General features: G+C 53.3%; 1 protein-coding gene across 1 annotated transcript; it reads right to left on the reverse strand.

Moving 5' to 3' along the window:
• Window positions 1-1,655: 1,655 nt before the first annotated feature.
• COL6A1 (collagen type VI alpha 1 chain) lies at window positions 1,656-26,460 on the reverse strand. Its single transcript, XM_065638334.1, has 35 exons — window positions 26,176-26,460; window positions 25,266-25,395; window positions 23,216-23,416; window positions 22,742-22,901; window positions 22,419-22,541; window positions 22,305-22,325; window positions 22,077-22,097; window positions 21,942-21,986; window positions 21,625-21,678; window positions 20,796-20,840; window positions 20,668-20,694; window positions 20,282-20,308; window positions 20,136-20,180; window positions 19,837-19,890; window positions 19,033-19,095; window positions 18,540-18,602; window positions 18,322-18,375; window positions 18,204-18,239; window positions 17,990-18,052; window positions 15,654-15,716; window positions 11,669-11,731; window positions 11,109-11,171; window positions 10,566-10,616; window positions 10,440-10,475; window positions 9,882-9,944; window positions 9,338-9,403; window positions 8,657-8,692; window positions 8,288-8,324; window positions 7,385-7,393; window positions 6,380-6,513; window positions 5,767-5,876; window positions 5,298-5,481; window positions 4,899-5,073; window positions 4,450-4,479; window positions 1,656-3,686 (listed from the first exon to the last, which is right to left on the reverse strand). Exons 1-35 carry the CDS (start codon window positions 26,282-26,284, stop codon window positions 3,076-3,078), a joined length of 3,072 nt encoding a protein of 1,023 aa, XP_065494406.1. The 5' UTR covers window positions 26,285-26,460; the 3' UTR covers window positions 1,656-3,075.
• Between the last annotated feature and the right edge of the window lie 409 nt (window positions 26,461-26,869).

Consider the following 26,869-nt stretch of genomic DNA (forward strand, 5'->3'; position numbering starts at 1 on the left):
GTGCACAAGCGTGGGGACAGACGAGGCATCATACCTAAAAACAAGGCATTAGGCACTGCTGAAAATCTCTGCTGGTCCCTGTCTTCTGGGGAAGCCAGCTCTCCACCAGGCTCTGATTAAAACTGTGTTTCTTCTGGGCAAGCTGGAATTTAAAGGGAATGTTTAGATATTTCTTATTGGGAAAACCAACAAACACTTCAGAACCAAGGCTTGGAAATCAACAGTTTCTGCCGGCTTGGGATTTTCTTCCCCTTTCAGTAAAGGGAAAGAGCAAGGACATGGTTAGGGGGAGGAAAAGTGCCCAGAAGCCAGAAAAATCCCTCCTGACACCTGCTTTTTTTAGGAGGGAAAAAAAAAAAAAAGCTGTAAACCAGCCCAAAGTCAGAGAGAGGTTTTTCTAGGTGTCTTTTGCATCCCTCCATTTGATATGGCCCAGCTGGAAGGTGAGTGGGACATAATCCCAGGAAGGTGCAGGAGTTGCACAGCAGGGTCAACGCCCTTTTCGCTCCCCCCTTTGCTGGCAGCAGTGCATCCCACCAGCCAGGCAGCCCAAACAGTAGGTGTGTAACCCAGGGGCTTGTCCCTATCATGTTCCCTTCCTTCATGGATGATTCATGCTGAGGACTATAGCAGACCATTAAGAAGTATTTCTTTGGCTGTTACAATAACTGCCTTTATTAGGGCAGACATGAAGGCATTTTTTCCTAACTTTCTGCGGAGGGGAGAGCGGGACATCTGATACAAACTGCGGTCAGCCGCAGAGCCTCCCCGGAGGTGCTCCTCAGAATTTCCAGCTGTGGGTGAGGTGTCCCCAGTGCCACGGGACAGCCAGGGAACCCAACAAGCATCTCAATGGAGGTGCTTGGCCAGGAGAGAGCGTGACTAATAGGAGGACATAAGACAAGGGGGAAGCAAGGCAGTGCCTCTCTCTGTGCCAGAAACATGGATGTGGTCATCTGTGTGGGGAGTGACTGTGCCTGCACCTACAGTGAAAAGCTGCAACAAGTCCCTGGGACAAACAGGTATGGCCTGGGAGCTTCCCCAAAGACAGGCACCCTTAGGATGCAAACCAAATATTTGGGGAACACTGAGCCTGGCAAAGCTGGGTGAGATGTTCGACGCCTCCACCACTATCCCTGTCTGCAAAGCAGCACCCCACGTGCCTGGGAAATGAGGTACTAAGGAGAAATACTGAACATAAGCAGAAAGTAAACACAGCTTACCTTTTCACTGTGATCACCATCCACACCTTTGCCATGATCACCATCCTGCTACACTTGGTCTTCTGGGAAAAAAACCCAGTAACTACCTACGTAGTTTATAATTTTTATTTTTATTTTTTTTTGCAACCAGAAGGCAAACAGAAGCCGCATAAGCATTTCCTATCCTTTGAGAGCTCGGTGCCCTTCTCATGAATTTTTTATGTGCTATTTAATAGCTGAAGAGAATTCACAGCATTTCTCAAATCCATGGTATGCAATCATAGTCGGATTTCCAATGCAGGAGCAATAGATCTCTCTTCTTCTATCCCTTACGGTTTTATGTGAGAAGTTCTGCTGTAGTCTTCCTAGATCCCAGCAATCGCTATCTTACTAAGGGACTTTTTAAGCCTTCAGAGCCCTTGAAATTCAAGTCAGACAAACTTCCAACAAGACTGTGGAAAACAATTTATTTGACAAATTTCCCAAGTGGACAAATTTAGTAAAACATAGGCATAAAACTAACTTGTACAATGGGGTTTTGGATACAAAGTAAAGAGATTGGGATGCCAATACCTGGCAATCACTGTTGCTTTCTCAGAAGCGCATAAATTCATAGCAAGAGCACCAATGGAAGCACTGAAACAAAACCTCACCCAGCCAAACCACATCTTCAGTGTGGTCCTGGAAACAACTGTGTAAACACCAAGGGTCTGCATCACCCATGTAGTGATAGCACCTTTGTCAGTATATCCATTGGGTGTGAGTCAAAGACCCTGGCAGATGATGACAGCCTTTCCCTTGACTTTGCTGAGCTGTGGATGAGGCCCTAATTCAATATATAGTGCAGTTAGTGGGTTCTCCTAGGGCCCAGGTGCCTAACTCCTAGATGGTCCTATAGAAACGGTACTCCCAGAGAGCTCACTGGGAATTAGACAGCTTGGCACTTAAAAAAAAAAAATTAAAAAATCCCACTAACTGGGCTCAGAGAGGTTTTTTCAGGAATGGAGCTTGGACCATAACACAAGTCATCAGGCTATTAATGAGGTTCCTGGTTTCACTGTAGGACCATGAAGGCCGTTTAGTGAAGGAGTGCAGTTATGTAGTTTTTTCTAGGGTTTCCTCCCTTCTGAATGGCTGCTGTCCATCTTTTATTTGGTCAGCAGTGCCCAGCCTCCCTGCCCGAATGGGAGCATCAGCCCTAAGGGATGCTCCACCACTTACCTCCACCCCGGTGCTGGGAAGTCGGTGCCCCATCCCATGACACTGGAGGCCAGAGATGCTTCTACCAAGCTTGAGTAATGTAGCCCAGCCCTTCCCTCCCCAGGCACAAGAGGTACGAAGCAAACTTGCCAGCCATGACAATGATCCCCTCTCAAAGCTCGTTGAAGTGTTGAACATTTCACTTGAAGCACAGCATTGGGTTAGGACCATTGTGATGTATGAAAGAAAGAAGCAAACAAACAAAAAACCTGTATCTGAAGAGAGCAAAAATCAGGCTTGTGAGACCAGGCTAGTTCTTAGTGGTACAAAATTCCTCATTCTGATTCTTTTTTTGCAAAAAACAGCAGGATGAGATTGCTATTGATGTTCTGGTGGCCTGCTGCTAGGTGTGCTTGCGTTTGCCTGCTATGGGGATGGAGAGGCAGTCATGGGCAGGGAGGGAAGTTTGAGGCTAACAGAGTAGAGATGCAGATGATGAAGCAGGGGGAGAAGGAAGGGGACTATACCCAGCCAGGCTGTGGCACTATGGCTATCTGCACAGATGCAAATTCCTCAGGTTGGTCAAGAATACTGTTAATTTTTTGTTTTGTTGGCTTTCATTTTTAGGCAAGACAGAAGAAGGCATGGCCTCAGCAGAAACCCACCCAGTCGCTCAGTCAACAGCTATCTTCCTGGAGACAGTTTGGTAGAAGACACCACGCAGCAGAGACGTATAGTCAGGCACACGGAAGAGGTGGCGCTCCCCGTAGGCCACATCATAATCTGCACTCTTCCCTGTGACCAGGACACGGATGTTGGGCTCGTTGGCTTGGCTGCCCACTGCCAGCACGTAGATCTCGATGCCAGCCTGCTGAGCTTCCTGCACAGCCCTCTCAATGGCTCTGGCCGTGATCCCTTGAGAGTTGCCATCAGAAAACAGCAGCACCCTCTTCTTCGCCCCAGCACGGGAAGATCGCTGGTACAGGCCCGTGACGTACCGCAGAGCGGCATTGACATCCGTGGCGTCGTTGATGTACTCCATGTTGTCGATGGCTTTGGCGATGACCGTGTAGTTGTGCTGGAACTGAGCTTCCACCTTCTGCTGGTTCCTGCCGCTGTACTGGACGACTGAGACGCGCACGGAGTCGTCAGCGGGCTTGCTGGCCTCCAGGAACCGCTCCGCCAGCCGCTTCACGAACTTCTTGGTGGTCTCAAAGTTCTTGCTCCCCACACTGGTGGAACTGTCCACCAGTAGTGTGATGTCCGCCAGCCCAGTGAAGGTGACTGCAAGGGGAAAGGCCCAGGGCTAGTTACTCTGCATTTCTCCTCCTGCCTCTTCCATGGAAAGACAGTGAAGTCACTGGCTGTCTCACTGGCTTCCTGCCTTGTCAGACTTGGGAAATCTCCAGTCTCTGGGTATTAGCTTGGTTTCCCCTACCCCAGTGCTGTCCTACACTTGTGCTTTTACTCTTTCACTCTATCTTTTATTTGGTTTAGGACAGGCTACATTCCAGGCTTAGGTAATCTCGTGACTCTTGTTCCTTAAATACAATGCTGTCCCCTCGCATGTCTGGTGAACCATTTCATCTCCCAAGGCTGGCTTCTTTCCATGAGGAATCTGAGGGTTGTATACACTTCTGACTTGGAGGGGTACTCCACTAAATTCCCCCTTGTATTCACTTTTCAAGCACCTTTCTCAAACATCCCTGCCATGGTGCCGATTTTTCTCATGCTTCCACCACCAAATAGCAGTTGATCTCATTACCTGCCTCAGCTAAAGCCTGTGAGGGCTAAAATCTGGCACAGTCTCCTCTCTAGGTTCGAGATGCCAGGAAAACAACTGTCTAGGCTTTCTCCAAGATGCCTTGGGCTGGTGTATGTGTGAGAGACCCTACGAATTTCTGACAAGGCTTCCTCCATTCTCCAGCCCAGGAGCCTCCCTGTTGCAAGAGGTCTCCAAGCTATGCATTCCCACAAACACAAACTCCTGTTTCCTCCACCACAGCACCCACAACCCCTTCATGTGGCAGGACGAGTCAATACTCACTTGGGCAGGTGTAGTCTGGACATTTCTTCTCTGTATAAGAAAATCAGAAAGAATAACATCACCAGCTGAACCAGGAAAACCACTTCTCCTATAGCTTGCCACAGAAGGGACAAACACTCACGTGGGTCACAGTCATGTCATGCAAGATGCTGTGCAAAGGCTATAAATGTGCACCAGAAAATGCAGAGGTGCATGCTTGAAAAATACTGCGGACAGAGATGTCCTGCAGCAGGAGAGGAACTGCACTAGGCTGCAAAGTGTTCTGAGACATGAGATGTCTTTGTCCCTTATTCAACTAAACCTTGAAAGCTGTTCTCTTCCCTCAATGCCTGCTTAAGAGCATGATTGTGGGAAGGCAAGGGAGGGCAGCCTGCATCCCTCCCTCATCCTTTGGCTGAGGCAATCCTCCCTACCTTCCTTACTGCCTCCAACCACAACCTTTCACTCACCTTGGCAGACATACGAGGTGATGTTCTGCAAGAAGGTGTCATCCAGGAGCTCAGCATAGTTGTCCCTTTGAATAGACAGTCCTGGCCTGGTAGGTCTGCTTAAACAAGCAATGTCATTCAGATGATCTGGATTTGGGGGGTTCCGGAAAATGTCGCCTATCCCAAGAGAAACAACCTGCAGGGAAGTTAAGGTTCATCACTGGGTGTATTCATCATCTAATGCATTCGTATAACTGAACGCCTGTCACTTTGTGAGAGTGCTTCTAGTGACTTGTATCCCCTCTGCCCTAGCCTTAGGTAACAAAACCATGGAGACCCCCCAGAGACCCTGCACTACTCTGATGCGCAGGTGCCGTGAGGGGGTTCCCCGCAGGCAGGGTGCTTCCCCTGTGCCCTCACCGGGGTGACATCGCACAGGGAGTTGAGGGGGGTAGGGTCCCGCAGCGTGTCAGAGCGTCCGTCCGTGATGACGATGGCGACGCGCTTGTCAGAGGTGAATCTCCGCAGCAGGTTTTCCCTGGTGAACTGCAGGGCTTCTCCAGTGTAGGTGCCCCCAGCAATCCATTTCAGGTTCTTGACTGCCCTGCAAGCACAGACACCGGTGAGCCTGCAAGCCCTGCCCCAGGAATGCTGAAGGAGCCCTTGGGAACACATATCTCACTGACACGCTTGTGAGGCAGTGTAACATCCCTGCACGGGGCTTTGGCCTCAGCACTACCTACAATGCCACCAACTGCTGCTTTCCACTAAAGAACGCTGAGCATCCTTGCAGTTGCAGGAGCTGCTGGCCTGGAGATAGAGGATGGGAGGTGAGTAGGTGTCCCTCGGTCAGGTCTCTGCACAGCGTGCCGAGACCCCACAGACTCACTGTTTGAGCGCGCCGATGTTGTCTATGTTGGCATCTCCCATGGCCACCAGCTCCTGCGTGTTGTCGTGGCTGTACTGCACAACGCCCACACGGGACTCCCCAGGTTCGAACTGTTGGAAAAAGCAGAAGTCAGTTAGGACCAGATACCTTCAGACATCCTGCTGGTGGTTTCATACTGAACACCTTCACAGCAGGCTCTGCCACCTCTCCTCTGCCTTATTCCAGACAGAAGGGGCTCCAGCAGGAGCAGATGCACATGGGGGCCAATTCAGTGAGCCAGTCAGTGTCTTACCTGCTCCAGACACCCAAAATGCTCATCATGACAAGGAAAAGACTGAGAGACTGATTGATCAGGCAAGTACTTAATGAGCTGGGACATGGAAGAAGAGCCCCTTTGCCCAGGAGGAGCAAAATGCCTATATTTTGGGACAAACTGCTCCCTCATCTCCATCAGTTTATGAATCTGGGAGGAATCAAGACCCACCCCAGTTACACACTTGAAGCTGAACCTTGTGGAGGCTCTTTGGAGTGGAGGCATCTCCCTGGTTTTCTGCTTGCAGTGAAAACATGCGAGTGCACACAAGCGTGTCCTGGCACTCGGTGGAAATCTCACCTTCACACGCTCATCCTTGCTCAGGCGGTCGATGACTTTGATGATGAAGTCCTTGGCAATTTGGAAGTTCTGCAGGCCGATGCTCTCCGAGCTGTCCAACACAAAGAGGAGGTCGACGGGTCCGCAGGTGCACTCTGCAGCAAGGCACAGGAGCAGAGAGGCTTGTGTTTTCTGCCTGAGCAGCACATTTTGCAGGGAAGCATAGCAAAGCAAGCAGCTAATGTCTGCTGTTAGTCCTGACCAGGTGGGTACCTGTGCCCTATCTACCTGCAAAGCACAGTGTAAAATAAAGTAGCAAAACAGCTGCATAGGAGACTTGAGAGTCAGTTTACTAATTTTTCCATTTGCATTTTGCTCAGCGCCCCTTGTAAGACGCATAGCATTTCCAAGCTGTGAGTACCCTTAAAACACCCTGTAATTATTCCAAAACGCATTTCCTCATAAGCCTTCTCACTTCTTCCATTCGCCCAGCCCAGGAGGACAGAGGTGACACTGGTGGGCTGGGGGGGGCTGACTCAGCTTGCTCCCCCTCTCTCCCATGGCTGAAGGACATCATGTGCCCTTGGCCCTTCCTTCAAGCTTTTGGACTGCAAACCAAACCCATCAGGATAGCATCAGAGGAGGAAAAAAAAATTAAAAAGCACATTTCTCTGCAGACAAGCACAGGATTTGGAAGGAGGAGGACAGAGCTGGACCAGAGCGTGCCCTTAACTGACATCCTTTTCAACTGCAAAATGGGTGGAGAAAAATCTGCCTGAAGTTTGCTGGCACAGGGCACCTCGACAACCGTTCTCCAGTGGTAGGACCCAGCCACAGCAGCCTCCATCTGCACAGCACCCCTGGGCAGAGCTCGCTGCCCTCCCCTGCCTTGCTCATGCTCAGTCCATCCCCCAGGCTCTCACCATGTCTCCATAGCAGAAGGCAAGGAGCAGGTAAAGGGAGAGATGCAAGCAAGGACAAGGGCTGGCAAATATTTGCAGAGCAACTTTGCCAAGTAACACTCACCACAGCAAGCTAGAGGAGAAAGGAGAGAAAGAGAGAACGTTAAAACACTTCACACAAGGATTTTTCACGCACTAATACAGAGTACAGGTTTGTGTTTCTGAAAATCCAAGGACACCTGACCCAGCGTGGACAATTCAAGCTCATGGAGGTTTCCCTCCTGTTTGAAATAACCAGATTTCTCTCTTGTTTCAGGTTTTGATGCCGTGACCTGGAGCGCTGCATGCAGCAGAGCTCCATTTCCGCACATGCTTATACATTCTTATTTAAAGAAAAATAAAAGCTAATCCTGGAGGGATTAAGTAAATCACCAGAGTATGTAGCTCAAACTCAGCTCCCTAAATACCCTGCATCCTTCCAGCACTTCATTACTGGCCATGAGCCAGAAACCCTCTGTGGCACATGTGTGCTGGTGCTCCCCATGGCAGGACATCCCAGAACAGATCTGTCTTTCCTAAACGGGAAAGTCAGGCCCTGCTATTTAAGAAAAAGGCATTGTATGATGGTCCACACAAAGGTTTTACAGAACTTTGCTTATATTTTCCCTGACGAGTGTTTGCGTATGTACAGAGCCACAGATATTGCAAATCAGTCTGCAACACACGGAAGTGAAACACCGATGTACGACCTACTCTAGAGATCAGGCTGGAAGTCCCTGGGTCAAGAGAAGGGATGGCAATTGTGCAAATATTTGCCTCTTTTGGGTTGCTGTCCCAGATGCAGGGAGGACCTCCCACCTCTGCCCCAGCTTATTGACCTATATGTGACTCATGGAAGGGCAGCAATGCCCATGGCATCCCTCTGCACGCTGGGATGGCCCTGCTTGCTGGGACCCCAGAGAAAAAGCAGCTACACCAGCTCAGCAAGGAGCCAAATGGGGTAGGAGGAGCAGCACAGGGTACTCACAGCACATCTTCATGATGATGTCCAAGATTTCACATTCCTGAAAACAGAGTTAAACAAACACCTGAATTACAGTGAAGGCAGCTTCCTGGCTCCCAGGTGCTGCCCGCCACCCCCACTGCTGCTTTGTGCCCTCCAAGCAGGTCCTGATCTGGAAACGAGTGAGGTGCAAGTGGGCCACACTACAGAGAGAACTAGCATCAATGGCGCCTGGACAGTGACACTCAATGGGACAGTAATGAGGGGCAGCCACCACCCAGCTTTGGAGCACAAGGCTCCTCCAGCGGTGACCTCCTCCCAGGAACCACCATGCACGGCAGGGGAAACACAGATCAAGCAAGCAAGCAGTGCCCAAATTCCTGTCCCACTTACATCTGGTCCTGGAGGCCCCACGGGTCCTGGTGGTCCCTGTCAAACAGAAGCATGGAGACAACAGTTACAAGAGCAGCCAGTCCTATCTGTGGCATATTCTGCCAATAACTTTCTAAACAATGCAGAGTTAGGAAGAGTCTCTTGGCTTCCCAGTTGCTGGCCCCTGTGCAGGTACATCTGCTTGCATGATGTACCAGGGCTGCACAGGGGCGGGGGGAAGGAGACCCACTTCCACACGTGCCATGCCCACTGAGGTGTGAAAGCAAGCTCTTGCTGCAGGCAGCGAGCACACAGACCATGTCCGATGTGGCTTGGTGTTGCCCCCACAATACCCAAGGGATAGATGGATTCAATTTGCTAGGAAGATGCCTCAACTTTAGCCTCCAGGCTGCAAACTGAAATGTTTTCAGCTTCAGGATGGCCACTCCAAAGGGCTGCTTGCCCTTACTGAACCTGATCATATGAGAACGCTTTGCTCATGGAAAAGCCCAAGTGCCTGTAATTTCTGCCCTGATTTGAGACCTGTGTACCAGGCTGCAGCAGAGAGTTTTCAGGCTGTCTTGTTCCTGCTGTGAGCAGAGCCAAGCACAGCACATCTGCGGCGAGCCCTGCTGTTGGGAGCTCCGTCAGCCCAGCACACTGCGCTCATCCGTGCAAACCTCGCCTGGGTCCCTTGCTTACCGGGCGGCCTTCAGGTCCCCTGTGGCCCTTTGCTCCTTTGATGCCCCTGGGGCCAGGGGTTGGGTTCTGGAATGAAAACAAAAACAACATCCGCAAATCTGTGCATGCCAGGATGCAGCACCTTCCCCCTCCAGATGTCTGCTGAGCCCTGCTTAACCACAAAAATGTTATCTGAGATTACTACACCCAACCAAACGAGTTAGGACTTGGGAGGGTTGGGACAGACACTGGAAAAATCTCCCTGTGGGGCAGCACAGATGCAACCATCGGTGCTATCTGGAAGCACGCAAAACCTTGCAGAGGTGATACCCACCTCAGCCTAACAGATCTGGAGGTTTGCCAGCCATAAGCTGTAGGAAACAAAACAAACCTCTGGAGAGAGCTCTCCTTGCCATCAAACACTGCTCAGTGGCAAAGGGCACTTGCAGACTTACAAAGCCTGATGGGCTCTGACCCACAGGCAAGGTAGTGTCAGAGATCCAGCCCAAAGCTCCTGCACTGTGTTCACAGAGAAAGATGATTCAGCTTTATGCAGATTACTCACATCATTGCCAGGGTCTCCAGCTTCTCCTTCATCACCTTTAGGGCCAACATAACCTTTTGTTCCCTGAAAAATAGTAGAGAAGAGACTCCTGCATGGACAGCTGCTGTTAGCACAGTGAAGTTGGTGCTGGCACACAGTCACCTTGTGAGAGACCTTCTGAGAGCTGGTGTGAGAGGAGGGCAAAGAGCAGCATATAGGCTCCCTAGCACTAAATCGCAGTGCTACTGAGGGACCGAGCATCTTAGGTGGCTTTCACTGTCTCAGCACCATCCAGCTCCCCCTGGGTGGCAATTCCAACCCCAAACTCTGGCTCCAGGGCTGCATCAGAGACCACCCAGGCCAGGCTGCTGCTCTTGGTTGTTACTACCAGTGCACCAAGGCAGGACATTTCCAGCAGAAACATCCATCACAAGGAGAGGTGGGCAGAAGGAAAAGAGGGCTTTGAAGGACCAGGCTTCAGGGAGCCCATTTCACCATGCAGCTGATGGAGAGGTTCTAGGAGCCAAACCACTGGCCAGGGCAATTTCTGTTGTGTATATAAGGAAGCAACACACTTACGTTAATGCCGGGGTCACCTCTGTCTCCTTGTTGTCCCTGGGGATGAAAGAATGGAAGCATGTTAGGTCCGACAAACAGAAATAATGGTCTTACAGTTTCAAAGCAGCACAAAAAAGCCCAACTTACGGGAGCGCCTGGGAATCCAACGGTGCCATTCCCAGAAGGGCCATCCTCCCCCTGGTAAGGAAGGGAAAAATATGTGAAAAATATGTAAGATAATAAAGAGCAGACCCCTTAGATAGCACAGCAGCAGGATCTTGATCTCCTTGGACAGTTTATCTCCACAGCAAAATATCTGTGCAGAAAATACGTGACTGGTCAGCTGGACACTGGTGCAGACAGGTAAAAAAGGCAATCTTGCTGTTTGCGATCTGCACAGCCACTGAGAAGAGGGTGACACTGTCTCAGACTGGGGACATGGCCACAAGCTGGGAACAGTCTTAGCAGTATCAGGTGTCTGTTGCTGGAAAGCACACCCCAGAATACCACTCTTTAAGCCTGCAGCTATAATGCATATTCAAAAGCAGGCTGCTTACAAGTTTTCCTAGCATCTCAGCTGTGTATGAATGTAATTTCTTTTCTCCCTGAGCTGGATCAGCCTCTGTGGAACCAGCCCATTGTACATCCTTTCTACGTAACATGCAATCCCACCAAACAAATAGCACTCACCCTTTCTCCCATCAGGCCAGGGTCTCCAGGCAGCCCAGGTGCTCCAGGCAATCCCTTTGGGCCCTGGAAGGAGAAGAAAAAGCACCCAAGCATTGCACATTATCCTTTGAGCTGGGAAGGTGATGCCTTCTGAAACAACCAGCTACCACCACAAGCCCATCACAGGAGATGTTTTGCTTATACAAGAACAATGCAAAGCCCATAGCTGGGCTTAGGATTCAGCTTGCTGCCTGCCCTGGGGATCAAATCTGCTGGCAGATTTGGGTGGCTGCCCTCAGAGAGCAGCTCCCTCAGCTTCTGTGATGGAAAGCCATGCAGCTTGTGGCGTGGCTATACCTTCTCCATGAAATGGCCCCTGGGAGATTGGGAAAAAGGCAGCCATAGCCTTAAGGACCCATTAAAAATGCCTTGATGTATCTGCCACAAAGCTAGCACTTGAGTTTGTACCTACAACAGGTTTCCAAGATCCAAGAGATTTAGGGACAGCCCTAACAGGCAGCATCTCCTAGTCTTCCCTTCACTCCCTCCCCCAGAAAACGTGGTGATGAAGCAGCACTTACCTCACTGCCACGAGGGCCATCATCTCCCCTGTAGCCCTTGGGTCCTGGGGGTCCAGCCTCACCCTGGGGAAACACAAAGAGCTCTCACAACAGGGATTTTCCTCTTGGTGCCGCTCCTGCCTCGAAGTGCTGGTCCCTTCGTTTCACGTGTGGTGGATGGGGGCATCCACCTCACGCTCTGGTACCCATCAGTGAGTCACCTCCACCTCGGCCAGCCTCACAAGAAAGGACCTATTGATGGGGATTAATGCTGGGGGAGATGCTTCAGGAGCTGTGCCCAGCTCCCCCTGTGCCTCCCACCATCTCCTGCCTGCACAGGCAGCAGCTCCCCAGGCTGCCTTACATCCCACTTGCACTGCAAAGCCCCATCAGAGGCAGCCCTGGCCACATCCCTCCTGAGCACCAGCCAAAACGAGCAGCTTTCTGGGCCAAGGCGTGACACTGCAGGCGTGGGTTGAACACCATGCACTCTCAGCAGCAGCCGGGCCGCAGGAGGGAGCAGCCTCTGAGCAGAACCTCCAAGGTCTGGAAGCCATCCTTGTCCTCCACACTTGGGTCTGGTGGGGAAGACGACCAGGGAGGCAGGGGTGATGCTTTCTAGCAGAAAAGCACAGCTGGGTTGCACAGTGGCATCTCATCGGCTGTGACAGACGTGCCCTCGGGGTAGAGAAGTGTCCTTGGCAGAGCATGTCACCCTGAAGGTGACACAGACCTCTCCCTCCACAGAGTCCTTCCCCATGCCTCGAAGCTCAGACATGTCTGGGTCGCAGCCGGGCTCGTAGAGGCCCTTCTGTGGCTCCAAGGAGTTTGTCCTCAGGAGCTCTGGCAGTATGTGCTGGAACAGACCAGAGCTGTCACTCTGCCACATCCCATCTGGGCAGAGGCTGCTCACTTCATCCGCTGCAGGGATGGCCAGAGACAGCCAGGGACAAGAGAGGAGGCGAGAAGAGGGTTTTTTTTTCTCCAACAGCTCCAATAGATGCTCAAGGGAGCCTCTCCACCTTCTGCTCAGTGCCAACAGCCCCTGATGGGGTTTGCTTGCCAGGAGATTGGTAATGACAGTGGGTAACAATTGGGTAATGATGCTCTTGCCTGCAGCTCCAAACACTGGAGCAAGGCAGAGGCTCATGTTGAGCTGGGTGTGAAGCCAGTCCCCAGGTGATGGAGATGACAGAGGTGGGAAAGGGAAGGCAGGGAGCAAGCTGTAGTGGGAGCAAGCGATGGCTTGACAAACCGTCCCCTCCAGCACCACTGCTGCAGGCAGCAGGAACGCCAGTTCAAGACTCCTGACCTCTGAAACGTTTCCTATGATGAGCCACGTGACTGCAGGCTCCTGGTAGGCAGAAGGCACCACCTGCTCAATGGTACCCAGGCTTCAGCAGCACATGCCCAAGAGCCTCCTCCATATTTTCAGTGCATCATCAGAATCTGAGGTTTTTTTGAGAGCTGCCTCAGTGTGGTGGCTCAGCAGCCGCTTTCTCACCACTCGAAAGCTGAGGAAGCTGTAATCCCTTCCAGCTGTCATCTCTGCTCCCTCTTTGCACGACAGCAGCTGGGAGAAGCTGGTGCCCAACATCCATGCACACTGCATGCACCCTTCTTCCAAGGAAAAGTGCACAGGTGGGTGCAAAGGACTTGAAGTTGTACAGCGCAGAGCACTAAACTGCTCAAAGGCATGTGACCTTATATTTGCACAAAAGCCCAGAAGAGAGAAAGCTGGGAAGGAGGGACAGAACTCATGATCGCTCACATCAGCCAAAGCTGGATCCACAGCACCCTTGGATCGCACTGGCCATGCTTGTCCTCACTGCAACACACAGTGCAAATCCCTCACGGCCCTGGAGGAGTTTCTGAAGATGCAGGATTTTGGATTTGGAAATCTTCAGCAGCTCCCTGTCCATTATTTTCTGCGTGCAAAAAGAACCGCAGGAGGGACAGGCACCAAGGCCAGGAAGAGAGAGGGACCACCGAACCTGCCCATGAGGATCAGGGAAAGAGTGTGCTGACCCTTTGCTTGTCTCAGATAGAAAGAGGAAGAAAGGGAGTCACAGGTTAGCGGGAGCCCTTTCCCCTTGCCAAGAGAAATACGCTCCAAGATCCAGAGCTTGCAGATAACACGGTTTGAAAAACACTTGTGTTTGCCAAAGTCCTACTCTTGCCCAAGCCCAATTACACATTTATTTTTAATTTGGCCTAGCAAAAGCATTCTTCTTCAGCTTATGGAAAAAAAGTCCTTGCTTTGCAATTGCTTTTGTAATCTCCCTGGAGCTATGGAGGTGGTGGGGCAGTCTCTGGTCTGGGGAGGTGTTCGAGGTGCTTCTGTAATGCTTCCCTCTCTGACAGGAGTCAGACACAAGTTCAGTGCTGGGGAGGGAAAACTGGTGTCCCATAGGCTCAGTGGCAGCAAGGAGACTGTTCTTTCCCCTTTCTCCTCATCCGCACCAGTGAAGGCTGGCTGGAGGCAGGATCTACCCCAGCCTGGCTCTCTACCATGCTTACACAGCTTTGGCTCCCAGGCTTGTGTCAAATATCCATCTTAATTGAATTCTGCGCAGTCCTTCTGCCTTGAACCTGGAATGAGCCTCTACCACACGGAGAGCAACTTTGGTCTTTCTTCCTTCACTTGTGTCAGCTTGCAGCACCAGTCCATTACACATGTATATCCAAAGAGCTGCCTTCCCATCAGGGTGACCTCCCAAAATGAGACCTCCCACCACAGCAGTGCCCAACAAGCTGGATGCTGCCAGACACTCTTTGGTTGCAGCAGGAGTCCAGGTCACCTAAAGACAGTAGGATCTGGAAAATCCTCCTGTGTGAATTTGGTGCTGTTCACTAGCATGAGAAAAGCTTGAGGGAATTCCAACTCGAAGCAAGCACAACCCTGGCACAAGCATGTTCTCCCCCCAGGCTGCAGCATGATGTAGGTCTGTTGTGGGGGTCACCCATGCTGGGGATAATGTGAACGCGACAGCAGCCCCTTCATGCCTGTCCTGCACTCCAGATCTCCTTCAGTGCTCTTCAACACTTGGTCAACCATAAATGAGCTCAAAAGCTGTCTCGTTTTGATCCGCACACTGGTTTCCATGCTTCACCCCTTCTGGAAGCCCCGCTCCACCAGTGTGGGAACGTTTATCTCAATACTTCCCTGTATATTAGGCTCCATCAAAACTGGTGGTATGAGTAGGAGGGGAATTGCCCCACAGAGCCCTGTCCAAGGGTGTTGTCAAAGCATGCTTGCTTAACTACAAAGACCCTGTTGGTCATTGCAATCAGTGCTATTGCCATGGAGGATCAACCCAGCAACACCACCAGACCCAGAGTTATCACTTGGGAGCTGCCTATGTCTTTGGGAAGAAAGCCTTTAATTGTGCAGGGGACAGAAGCCTTTCTCGGGCTGGAGGTAGCCAGCTCTGCTCTCCAGAAAGCCCGTGGGCTCTGAGATCTGTTCCTTGTGGTGCACAAGGACAAGCAGACCCCAGAGCAGGAAGGCCAGACCTTGCAGCAAGCAGACTTGAGGAATTCTGGCTTTGAGCAGACTCTGTCTGCAGGTGCCAAGGGTGTCACAGACACTGCTGGAGCCCTGTCAGGCTATCCTCACTGACACAAGATGTCTCATTGAGTCCCCTGACCACGGTGAGCAGCGTCTGGCCCCAGGCCTGAACATTTTGTGCGTTGCTGCAGCTTGGACTTGCCAGTTTCCAAATCTGTCAGATGTGTTGACATCTGTTTCCATGGGATTGGGAAATGGCCTGGAGGTTGCTCTGTCCCCAGCCCAGCAGCCAAGTCTCCATTTTACTTTAGCCCTCTTCATATTCTGCGTTCACCCAGAAATCACTGCCCCTTTTCACCAGCTTTGCTACCTTCTCTGGAAGATGCTGAGAACTTGCTCCAAGATGCCGTGGCACAAGTCAAGCCCCTTACCCAACTCTCCTCACTGTCCTAACCACTTCCACCTGGGATCCAGAGGGTTAATCCAAGCTCTTACCTGGTCGCCAGGTGGTCCGAGGGGTCCTTCCCGCCCTTGGTCACCAGGTGGTCCAGGCTCTCCCTGAAAAGGCACACAAAGGGCATGAGAAACTCAAAGAGGGACAGGCGTAGGGTGCAAAGGACCCTGCATGCAATGGGGAGCAGGGATGCAGCACTGATAGCACACACTGGATAGAAATGCAGTTGTCCAAACTAGGAGGCTTGAGGCAGATTCAGGAGTTGGGTAGGAAACTATCAGAGTTGTGGGGAGAGAAAGACAGGCTAGAGTGGCCACCTTGAAGCCAAGATAGCCCTAAGAGGAAGGCCTTCTGAAGGATGGGAGTCCTTGCCTCTGGCTGACATGTTTCAGCCCATTTTGTGCCAGAAAAGCAAGTGACTGGAGAGATCCATCTTGCAAGGCTTCTGCAGACACACAGATGTAGCCCTGGCCCCAAAATCATGTGGCAGCTTTTCCCAGCCACACTCTGCAACCATGGCTGCTTTTCTAGAGCAGCTCCTGGCCTGAGTAGTCTGCATAGAGAAGGGCTACTGTCCCTATACATAGGCAGCAACTCCAGGCTAGTAGCCTCTATCCCTTCTTCTTCCAGTCTGCCATCCTTGTGGAGCTAAGGGAATTCCCAAGGAAATGAGCCAGCAGCTGGGGAGGGATGTCCCCACCTCTCATCGCTGATGCTCTCCTCTCTGCTTTGCTAACACTCAGCACCCTGAGCTGGGTTAGGGCTGTTCGCAGAGAACTAACAGCCCAGGAGAACCTGGAAAGTCTGAGTCTGGGTGGTTTTGCACCCCAGCAGCTCCAATAAAAGGAAATGCCCAAGGGCTGGATATGGCTCAGTTCCACTTTCACTTAACCAGTGTGGAGAGGGACAGCCTTCTACCAGCCCAGCAGAGCTGCATCCCAACGGGGCAGTGTGTCTGCCAGAGCCAGGCTGGCTCCAGGGCACCTTCCCCATCTAGACCCACAGCCAAGAGCGAGCAAGCCAGGAAGGCAAAACGAGAACCAGAAGGCATGACCCCTACTCCTGCAGCCCAAGGGATTGCTGGAAGCTCCTGGCAGTTCAAAACAAAGCTCTCCCCCATCCACCCCAAAGTGGAGCATTACCCCTTACAGAGCTGCAGGACAGCTAAGCACAGAGCTCTGCACCTTACAGCCAAGCCGCTCCTGAGATCAGCCAGCACCAAGCGCTGCAATACAAGTGTCTTTGCATGAGGTGCTGCTCTGCCGGCAGCCCCCAGGGAAGGGATGCACTCAGAAACTTCCTCTTGACAATCACACCTGACTTAAAACTTTAAGGAAAGCAGTTGAAAGTTTGGCGAGTGAAAGCTGCTGTTTACAAGCTAGAAGCTTCCACATGCCTGAGCCAAACAGTAAATATAAAGCACAACTTCCAAAGGGCCCTAAGTACCAGTGGAGACATTTCTGGCAAGGTTATGCAGCCTCGTGCTTGGACTACGACTTGGAAGGAAGCAGCTCATCATCTGCTGAACCACTTAACTCCAGGACACTGGCTTGTCTTCATCTCCCGCACACATCTGCCCTGCACACCACACGCGATAGCGCTGCTCCCCGAGCACTAAACAGGAACTGGGAGGTTGCCAGCAGCCCCCTCCCAGGGCAGACCTCTCTCCCCCTCTCCAAGCTGGTGGTGGACACTCGCTGTCCCCACTGCAGAGGCAAGGGAAGAGCGGTGGCGGCTGCTTGGCAGTGCCAGGACATGGCTGGCCACCCGCCGGGATGCTGCTCCTGGACACCCCAGCTCCCACTGTCCCCACCCTGAGCAGCAGCACCCCTCGTCCCTCCCTGGCGTGCGTGGCACCTCTGTCGCTTGCCACATGTTTGTCCTAGCCTGCTGAGGGCTCCTGCCTGTCCCTCCCACGCTCACACTTGGTGACTCAGCCCAGCAGGCAGGAAAAATACTTTCCTAGTGACTCCCACCCAAAAGGGGAGGGTGTCCTCCCCTCCTCTTCCACACCCAGGCCTTCCTTTCTGAGCCACTGGTACCACACGCAGCCCTTGAGCAGGACATCTTGACTCTTTGCTCTCCAACTGGTTTTGGAGCCACAAGGCAGGGGCTGACCACTCTCCACCTGCTCTTGGCTTGCCAGGCGTGTACTCCTCTGGGTTTTGGCTGTTTAATGATTAGCTATCAGCATAAAGGGGCAATTGCTGGGGGATAATGGCAGGTCCCCCCAAGGCTGGTAGGTAAAGGCTCTGAGCTTGCCTGCTGACCCACAAGCTAGTGGAGTCAGCCACTCAGCACCTGTTTCCAGCCCCTGGCTGCCAAGCATGAGCCCATTTGCAAGCAGATGCTCAAAGCCACCCATGGATGCAGTTACCGGCTCTCCTCTTGGCCCACGGTCGCCTGGCGAGCCCGGGGGGCCTCTTTCTCCATTGCTGCCCTGCAAGAAGATGGTGGGAATGCAAAATCAGGACTTGCTCCCAAGCAGGAGCAAAGCCTTCCCCTCATCGCTCACCTCCAGCCCTCCCCTTCTGCAGGGTACCAGCCCATGCCCTGCCAACACGGTGCCCAGCAGCAGTGCCCTCACTTACCCGTTCTCCAGGAGGACCATCTGCGCCAGGAGCGCCCTGCAGAGAAACAACATGGGGAGTCAGGAGGTGGGGATGGTCAGCAAGCATGCATGGAGGGCATCACGGGCAGAGGACTCACCTCATCACCAGTCTCTCCTGCTGGTCCAGGCTCACCTTGGTTTCCAGGTGCACCCTGTGTGAACAAGCCACAGGGGTGCAAATGAGACAAGTCAGCAGGTTTCGGAGCAAAGCCCTGTGCGCTTGGGCAAGCTCTGCTTCAAAGTCAAGGCTGGCACAGGGGATGCTTCCCCCTCTGGCAGAGGACTGAGGATGCTCCCACACAGGTATTTCACCCACCTTCTCTCCAGGGCTGCCGGGAATGCCCTGCCGGCCAGGTTTTCCGTCGTCTCCAGGCTCCCCCTTTGCAAGGACACAAGGTATTGTCAAGACTGCATCCAGCTGCAGATTTCGGCTGCCATGGTGCAGAGGCATCAGGAGCCTTTGTGCACCCCAAGCCCCTTTGTGGGCTGCTGTCCTTCCCCTGGGAGCTCCACATCCCCAGGCAGATCCCTCCACCACTCCACCTGCCCAATGCGAGCCACCTTTCACAGCGGGCCCCAAACATCTCAGGGATGCTCATGCCAGGCTTGGGGGCACCTGCTAACCTCAGGCATACTGGAAGTCACGCTCGCCAGAGCTTACTGTGGGTGATGTGCAATGTCCTCCAGCACAGGCTTGCTCCCAAGCAGTGCAAGGAGGCCAGTGATGGGTCCATCACCACCTCTCCCTCTTGCAGGCAGGGAGATCTCAGCACCTCTCCTCCTGCATGGGGCTGATCAGAGCAGCTCACCTTTCCACCCTTGGGTCCGTAAGCACCAGGATCTCCCTTCGGTCCAGGCGGGCCTTGAGCTCCCTGTTGTAAACAAAGCCAGTCTCACTGAAAACCAAGCAAGCATCGCTATCTGTGATAAATCAGGCATGGACTGAGCATTCCAGCAGGAGGGACAGGAGAGATGTGTGCTTGGGAGCAATGTGGGGATATCATGGCACTCTTGCACTGTGAGCTGTGCAAGCAACACTGCAGCTGTGTTGCTGAAATACTGCAAAACTGTGTGCATCTGAAGTTCAGAGGAAAACAGCAGAAAAGGTGGTCGTTGGGCTGCTGTGGCTAGACCGCAGTGATACTGGTGCCACCACAGATGCATCATCCTTGGAGTATGGAAACAAGCAGGGAAACTGGAGAAATGCAACATCAGAATAACGTTGTCTAGAGCCCTCCAAAATTTCCAACATTTCTGGTTGGCTGGTCACAGCAGACTGACATTGGTTGATTCTGGCCTTGCCTATCTGGCACTGAGCTCTTCTTTGCCAAGTTCCCTGTGCTGAACAGCCTCCTGCCAATGTTCCTGCAGCTTCCCAGGCAATCCCATGCAGTGGGGGACAGCTTCCAGGTGAGGACAAGCCAGACTGTCCCATGGACACCCTGAGATGCCACACCTGGGATGAGCATTGCATGTCTAGAGGCACATGCCCAAGAGCAGCAACTCCCTCCCACAGCTCCCCTTTTTTGGGAGCCCCCTGTTTCCACATGCCATCATGGCAGACTGGCAGCACTGGTTCATTCATGTGCAAGGGGCACCGCTGAGGTACATACATCAAATCCAGGTGAGCCTTTGCAGCCAGGTAACCCGGGGTATCCAGCTTCACCCTGTCAGACAGACAAAGCAGGGGTCTCCATGAGTGGTGCCCATGGGAAGACTCCATCCATCATCCCAGGGCCCCAAAAGGGACATCCCAGCCCTGTCCCTGGCTGGCAGATGAATGGCCCTGCAGGGAGGGAGCCCTGCTGCCCCATGTGGGACACTGCCTTCATTCCCACACCCCACAATGGTTTTGGATGGGCAAAAGCCAGAGTTCTCCGGCTAAACAGACTGCCTCGGAGCAGGGATTTACCTTCATGCCATCAATGCCATCGATTCCACGCCTGCCTTTCTCACCCTGAAAGAGAGAATAGGGACCATGAAGAAGGGATTTCCAAAGACGCTTCTACCCCCAGGTATCAACCAGAAAGAATAAATCATTCAAAAGCAGAGGCTGACCTTGGCTCCTTTGGCTCCTCTAGAGCCCTGCAGAGGGAAGGAGAGAGATGTTAGACCCCTGTGCAGAGCAGATCCATCCCCCCACTGCGCTGCGGTCCCCATGCCAGCTCAGTCCAGGGGTGCAAGCATTTACCATGCCCCTGCACACTTCTGGTCCCTCCTGTTTTGCCTGGCTGTGCCCACTGCAGGGTGGTCATCTGAAGCCCAAGGCTGTGTCAGCAGCAAACTGGCTGATCCCAAGGGATCCCTGCTCCTGGCATGGGCAGGGCTGGCAGGAGGGACAGATGCGCAGGCACCTACCAGATCCCAACACCGCGCAGCTGCAGCCTGGGCTAACGCAGCAGGGGGACACAGAGTTCTTCTCCCAATATCCTCGCCATCCTCACCTTTTCTCCTCGACTTCCTTTGTCACCCTAGACATGAAAGGAGAGAGGAAAAATCAGAATGAGAACATGCAGCACAAAGCCTGTGGCCCATCTAAGAACCATGCCTGTCACCCTGCAGCCCCACATACCTTCATTCCTTGGTAGCCAACAGGTCCCATGTCTCCTGGCCTGCCCTAGAGGACAGAAACATGGTGTTATGAAGGCAGATACTGTCATCACCATCACCATGGGGCAGTTTGCCTCAGCTGCCATACCCTCCCACAGGAGGCTCCCCCATAATTCCGCTCCTTGTCTGTGAGCACAGGAGCATTGTGAAGGGCAGAGGGCACCTGCCTTCACCTCCACCATCTCCAGCCCTTCCTCGGGATGAGGGAAATAGGGCATTTGAGGACACATCATCTGGGATGGAAGGGAAGGAAAAAAATCTGTGTGTGCATGACATCCAGCTTCCAAATTGGGAACGCACAAGCTGAGTAACTGCACACTCACATGAGTGGGAGAAAGGCGCCTCCCAAAAATAAGTGCATCTAGTGAAAAAAAAAAAAAAAAGGGAGGAGGAGGAGGAGGGAAATAGTTTCCTTGTGCTATTAGCTTATTATATACCAAAGGTTTCCCAGTAACACTGGTGTGCTTGTTGTGTCAGAGGACGCACGAGGGAGCCCAGAGTCCACCCCTGGGCTGGCACACATGAGTCAGAGATGTGTCCTCCAGGAGAAATGGCTATTTTAGGTGAGGAACAAGGAAGCCTTGTAGCAACAGAGGAGGGGGCCACCCCACCGCCCACCAGGAGTCACTGCTCAGCAGGGTGGCTGCAGAAGGGGACAGCTGGCCGTGACACTACATGGAAACAGGGCGATGCAGGGGCAAGGGCTGGGGAGGATGCATCAAAAAAGTCTGGCCAGAAGCAGCTGAAAAATAGCCCCTGTGCAGCGTCACCAGGGCTGGTCCTTTACTTACGGGGTCTCCAGCCTCTCCTTTCTCGCCAGGAAGACCTGGCTTGCCTCTTTCTCCCTGCAATACAGGACAGAAATAAAGTTAGCTCATCATCCCCAGGAACAGAACAGCAACTTGTTGAAAGGCGAGCAGGTAGCAGCAATGATCCATGGATACGGGGAGAAGATGATGCTGGACGCATGGGAGCACAGTGTGGGTCCTCATCCACCTCTCCAGGGGACAGTGGTGGGGTGCTGAGGACACATGCCCCACAGATCTCTGAGCATCCCCAAGTGAGCCCATCCCACCACCCCACTACCACACCATGGCTGGTCCCTCACCTCATTGCCTGGGTCACCAGGAGGTCCAGGGGGCCCTCGGGGAGGCTGCAGGAGAGATATGGGTTAGACCAGCCACCAAGGTACCACCTGGGGCCATGGGGATGCAAGGGGAGGGGCTTCAAAAGCCCGACTCACCTGGCACTCGAAGGAGCAGCACTGCCCAAAGAGAAGGAGAAAATAGCATTAGAGGCAGGGGGCAGCACCAGGGCCAGGATGCACCCTGCCGGGGGGAGCCCCCCAGTCTGGCAGAGGCTGTCTGCAGGGCAGGGCTGTGCCACCAAGCCCCTGCTTGGCTGCGGGTGACCCACAGGGGACAGGGTCAGGCACAGGAACAGGGGGAGCAAGGCTCCGGGGGACACTCACCGATTGCTCTGTGTTAGCTTTCTGCAAGACAAGAAAACAAAGAGAGAGGATTTAAGTGGGACAGGTGAGCCCAGGGAGGGGGTGGGCTGGTTGCAGGGCATGGGCAGTACTCACAATCATGTCGATGATGGTGTTGATGGTTTCCTCCACATCAAGCTCCCGGGTTGGCTTCAGGCTGGTGGCGGTGAAGTTGCGGCGGTAGGCATGGTCTGTGGCAATGATGTTGAGCCGCTGGTCCTAGGGTTGGAGGTGGGGAGGGCGGAATGAGACCTGTGGGTACCCACACAGGACCCATCCCCAGAGACCACCCTGGCAACCCACATCTTCTCTCCAGCAAGGGGCTCTGAAGGACACTCAGAGCCTCCTTTGCCATTCTGGGCATCCTGTTGTCCCACTCAGGATCCCTGCAGGGAGCATCCCCACCACATGGTGCCTACCAGGTGGTTGGGGGAGATGGCAACAGAGAAAACTTTGATCCCCAAATGTTTGGCTTCATTGGCAGCATCATCCAGGCCTCCACAGGGCTCCTTGTACCCTTCCAAGGGGTGTCCATCAGTCACCACAATCAAGTATTTATTCTCCTTGTGATGGGAGCCACTGCAAGGGTTTAAACACAGGATTTAACATTGCAAGGATTCAGCAGATTTAGCTGGAGAGGAGTGACTTGGGGACCTCTGGCCACTCACCCCAGGCAGTGTCCCAGCCAGTGGTCAAGGCAATGCCTCATCCCAGCAAAGCTGAGCGCTAGCAACCTGCCACCCCCATGCCTATTTTGTACCTAGATGACCTCCTCTCACAGCTTGGGGACAGCTCTGCACAACACACAGGGACATCCTAACCCAGAAGCTTCCAACCTCCATCCACTACAGCCATATCACCAGCATCAAACCCCTCTGCCCCCACAGCCTTACCCAATGAGCAGCTCCTCGATGCCTCGCTTTATGGCGCAGTCAGTGTAGGTGCCCTTCCCGATGTAGTTAACAGCCGAGACGCTGTTTTTCAGCTCGTTCCGGCCGCTGGGCATCGAGGTGAGGCTTTTGATGAGCACGACCTCATCGCTGTAGTGCAGCGCCCCGGCATTCCACACCAGGTTGCGGTCGCAGCGGTAGTACCTGCACGGACACACCAGGACACGGGCTTTCAGCACCTTCGTCCTCTCGCTGCCACCACCTCCGCTTCACATGCACTGCCATGCAAAACGCAAACCCTCTGCCTAACATTGCAGGGCTTTGCTAGGGCTTCCTGCTGTCCTGCAAGGCTGGGATGTGCTTCACATGCAAAGACCAGCCTTGGGAGCAGGGCAGTTTGTCCAGCAGGTGGAAGGGCACAGGTGTGCTGCTGGTGGTGTCCAGAGACAGACAGTGTGGCAGAGAGGCTTCCCAAAGAGGTACCAGGCTGCAGTGGCTGGAGCTGAGCAGGAGAGGCTGAGCCAGACAGGAAGGTGTGTGTCTGCAAGGTAGGTAACTGCTGAAACGCCCCATCCAGGACTGCAGTGAGTTTTCCAATGTTGGATATGTTAAAATAAAGAGGGATGCCTCCCTCTGAAGGATGCTCTGACTGAGACATATGAGTGTATGTTGAAGCCCTGTCCTGTGCACTGACACAGCCTGCACCTGTGACTCCCTGGGACAGGGGCATCACAACTCCTGTGCTTCCATCGGTGTCCCAAAAATAGTCTTTTCAGGATGCCAGGGACAATCCCAAAGGGATGGGGTTGCACAGCTCCCTGGCTTCCCCAAGCTCATCTTCTCTCTGCCCAGCAGGACCTCTCCTAAAGCCACCTGAGGATTGCCTAATGCTCTCCCCTCCACCCCACATCTGCCAGTTGCCTCACCATCACCTGGGTGAACCACACCACACATGCTGTGTGTGCCTGGCAGCATGCTGTGCACATTGGTGGCTTGCAGAGACATGTCTCCAGCACAGGTAGGGCACAGAGGCTTTTGGCATGGGCTCAGGAGGCCCATCCATCTCTCCGCATGCAGCAGAGGCTTTGGACAAAGCCCAGAGTCTTGCTTAGGAGAGAGTCATGCTGCATTGATGGAGGCCTGGCAGGCTGTTCCAAAGCACAAGGCTTCTAGTGGCCACTCAACACCTTGTAAAGTAGCTCTCCCACCTGGGCAATGAGCAGGTGAGCTGTTAACCCCCTTCCACCTGTTTTGAAATGCAAGCCTTGCCCCTCCAGCTCACTCAGCACTGGGGCATCCCCTCGGTGCCCCAGCACGTATTTCCTGCTGTTCTTTGGGCCTCAGCAAGACCCATGCGCCTTCAGGACTTGTGGTGCTCCCACACATCCCAGGATGTCCCGCCAGCAGGCAAGCCATGGCCTCTGCCTGCAGCCCTTCCCAGCATCACCCCCTCTGGGACCTGGGAGCTTTGGTGCTCCTGGGCATCCCTGGGTGACCTCACCCTGGGAAAGACAGGATCAAACCAGGGTTGGTGACTGCAGTGCTGGGTGAGGAGGTGGCAGATAAAGGGCTGGGCACTGGGGTGGATAAAGGGCACCCAAAGCTGGGTTCAGTGCTGCAGGGTGTCCCCGGGGGATGCCAGTTGCAAGGGAGGGTTTGCTGGGTTTAACATCAGAGGTGCCCTGCTGCCACTCAAGCACCTGGGTTGTCCTGGGCCTGAGCAGCTGATAGCATAGGGATCAACATTGCTTTGGCACTACAGAATAGCCACCCAGCGGTGGTGGGGCTGGGGTGTTGCATCTGCCACTCCAGGAAAAGCCCTTGCTTTCTGGAGGACAGGTGCAGGCAGCCCTGCTAAAGGCGCAACGCTGGCCTCCGCATGGATAGAGCGGAAACAGGGCGACACAGACCAGTAGAGGGAGGAGATGCTCCCACCCCCTCCTTGGCATCCCTGCTTTCTTCCTCTCCCTCCTTGAGGGTCACACAAGGTGGTCTCAGCATCCTGTCTGGCACCATCCCTAAAGCAGCCTGGACCAAACCCCAGGAGGTGTACCTGTTTGTCAGCTTATCAATGAACCGGTTGGTGAAATCTTTCACTTGGGCAACCAGGTCCCCAAAGGGCTTCACTCTCAGGGCAACACTCTCAGAGGTGTCCAGGACGAAGAACAGGTCCACGGGGCAGTCTGGGAAGAAGCGGAGAGGGAGGAGTGGGCAGGTGGCCACGCTGCATCACCTCTCAAACCTGGGCTCCCCGCACATCTGCACCCAGCTCCCCTCCCAGCAGCTCCCAGCATCTGCACCAAGAGAGTCACTGTCATATCCCAACCCCACGCGAGACACACAAGTACACACAGACGGGTGAGGTTGCTCATTTCTGTTTCACCATCAAGTGTAAGCCGGACTGAGCACATACTCAGAAAACAAAGCTTCACAGGGTTTAACAGTTTCCTGTACATTTTTTTCCATTTACATTTAAAGGATATCTTTGCAATGCCAATACTAGTTATCGTGTAAAATAACATGCAGCTGCAGCAACCACTTAAATAAAACCAAGACATGATAGCAATTAATACAGTGAGAAATTAATGATTTTCTGACATATTCTGGCACAAATATGATTGTAAAGGAGAGCAAAAATGAAAGCGTCCCTTAACAGCCAGTGTCGACACCAAAATATTTCAAAAAGATAAACACATACCATCTGTTATCCCCCCGTCCTGCATCCCCATCAGTAAGATCTGACAAGACAGAGTCAAGGAGAAAGAGCCAAAAGCCTTTTAAAGTGCATATGTCTTGTAGATTCTTTCTGATCCTACATTGCTCTCCCCAGCGAACACAACTCTTCCACCAAACGTCCCAACAAAGCTGCGGCTGTGTGCAGCAGCAGAGAAGTCCGCCCAGGAGGGAAGCTTATCTGAAGATCCAGGGGAAGAAAACCACCCTGGGAAGCAGCTCGGGCTTACCTTCCGCATTTGCGACCCGGGTGGTGATTTCTGGGCGCTGAGCCCACGAGCCCCCCACCAGGAAGCCGGCCAGGCACAGCAAAGTGAACAGAAAGTCTCGCAGCCTCATTTTTCTTGGTTCAGATTACCATTGAGCTGGATGGAAGGAAAAAAAAAAAAAAAAAAAGCAGGGAAGGAGAACCCAGCAGCCGAGAGAGGCCACAGTCCAGAGGCAGGAGTTGCTGAAAATATTTTTTTACCGCTTTCCCCTTGGTTTCCGTGGGAGGGAGAGCAGGCAGGAGGGTAAGGGTGAGGAGGAGACTTCTCCAGCCCAAGGATGGAGAGAGGGAGGGATCAGGGGCTGTCAGCTGTGAGTCAGAAATGAATGAGGCATTTCTCCTTAACCTTTTTCTGGATGTTGCTGTACCTGCCATGACACCCTGGCCACCGGTGCCTGGGGTCTCTGCAGATCTCACCCAGGGAGCCCTGGCATGGGCTGTGCCCAGCACCAGCATCCCCCTTGGGGGTCAGCCTCCTCTGTGGGGCAGGGGTCTCGGGGTGCCTGCCAGACTGCCCCCTCCCAGCTCTGGGGACAGGGGGACAGGCATTCCCATTGCATCCCCACATGCATGATAATTGGCCTGTCTTGCCCCTGTTAACCGGGGGTGTCCCCACCACTGGAGCAGTCCCATGGTCACCCAGGGATGGAAGCACC

Source organism: Caloenas nicobarica, chromosome 6 (assembly GCF_036013445.1).
Source record: "Caloenas nicobarica isolate bCalNic1 chromosome 6, bCalNic1.hap1, whole genome shotgun sequence".
Taxonomy (NCBI): Eukaryota; Metazoa; Chordata; class Aves; order Columbiformes; family Columbidae; genus Caloenas; species Caloenas nicobarica.

What these genes read in the sequence shown, in the direction of transcription:
- COL6A1 (XM_065638334.1), bottom strand. Translation starts at nt 26,284, where the DNA reads ATGAGGCTGCGAGACTTTCTGTTCACTTTGCTGTGCCTGGCCGGCTTC. An exon ending in AAGGAGAGGCTGGAGACCCC is followed by an intron (nt 20,841 to 21,624) that starts GTAAGTAAAGGA and finishes TCTGTCCTCTAG; the next exon opens with GGCAGGCCAGGAGACATGGG. An exon ending in GAGGAGCCAAAGGAGCCAAG is followed by an intron (nt 20,181 to 20,281) that starts GTCAGCCTCTGC and finishes TCTCTCTTTCAG; the next exon opens with GGTGAGAAAGGCAGGCGTGG.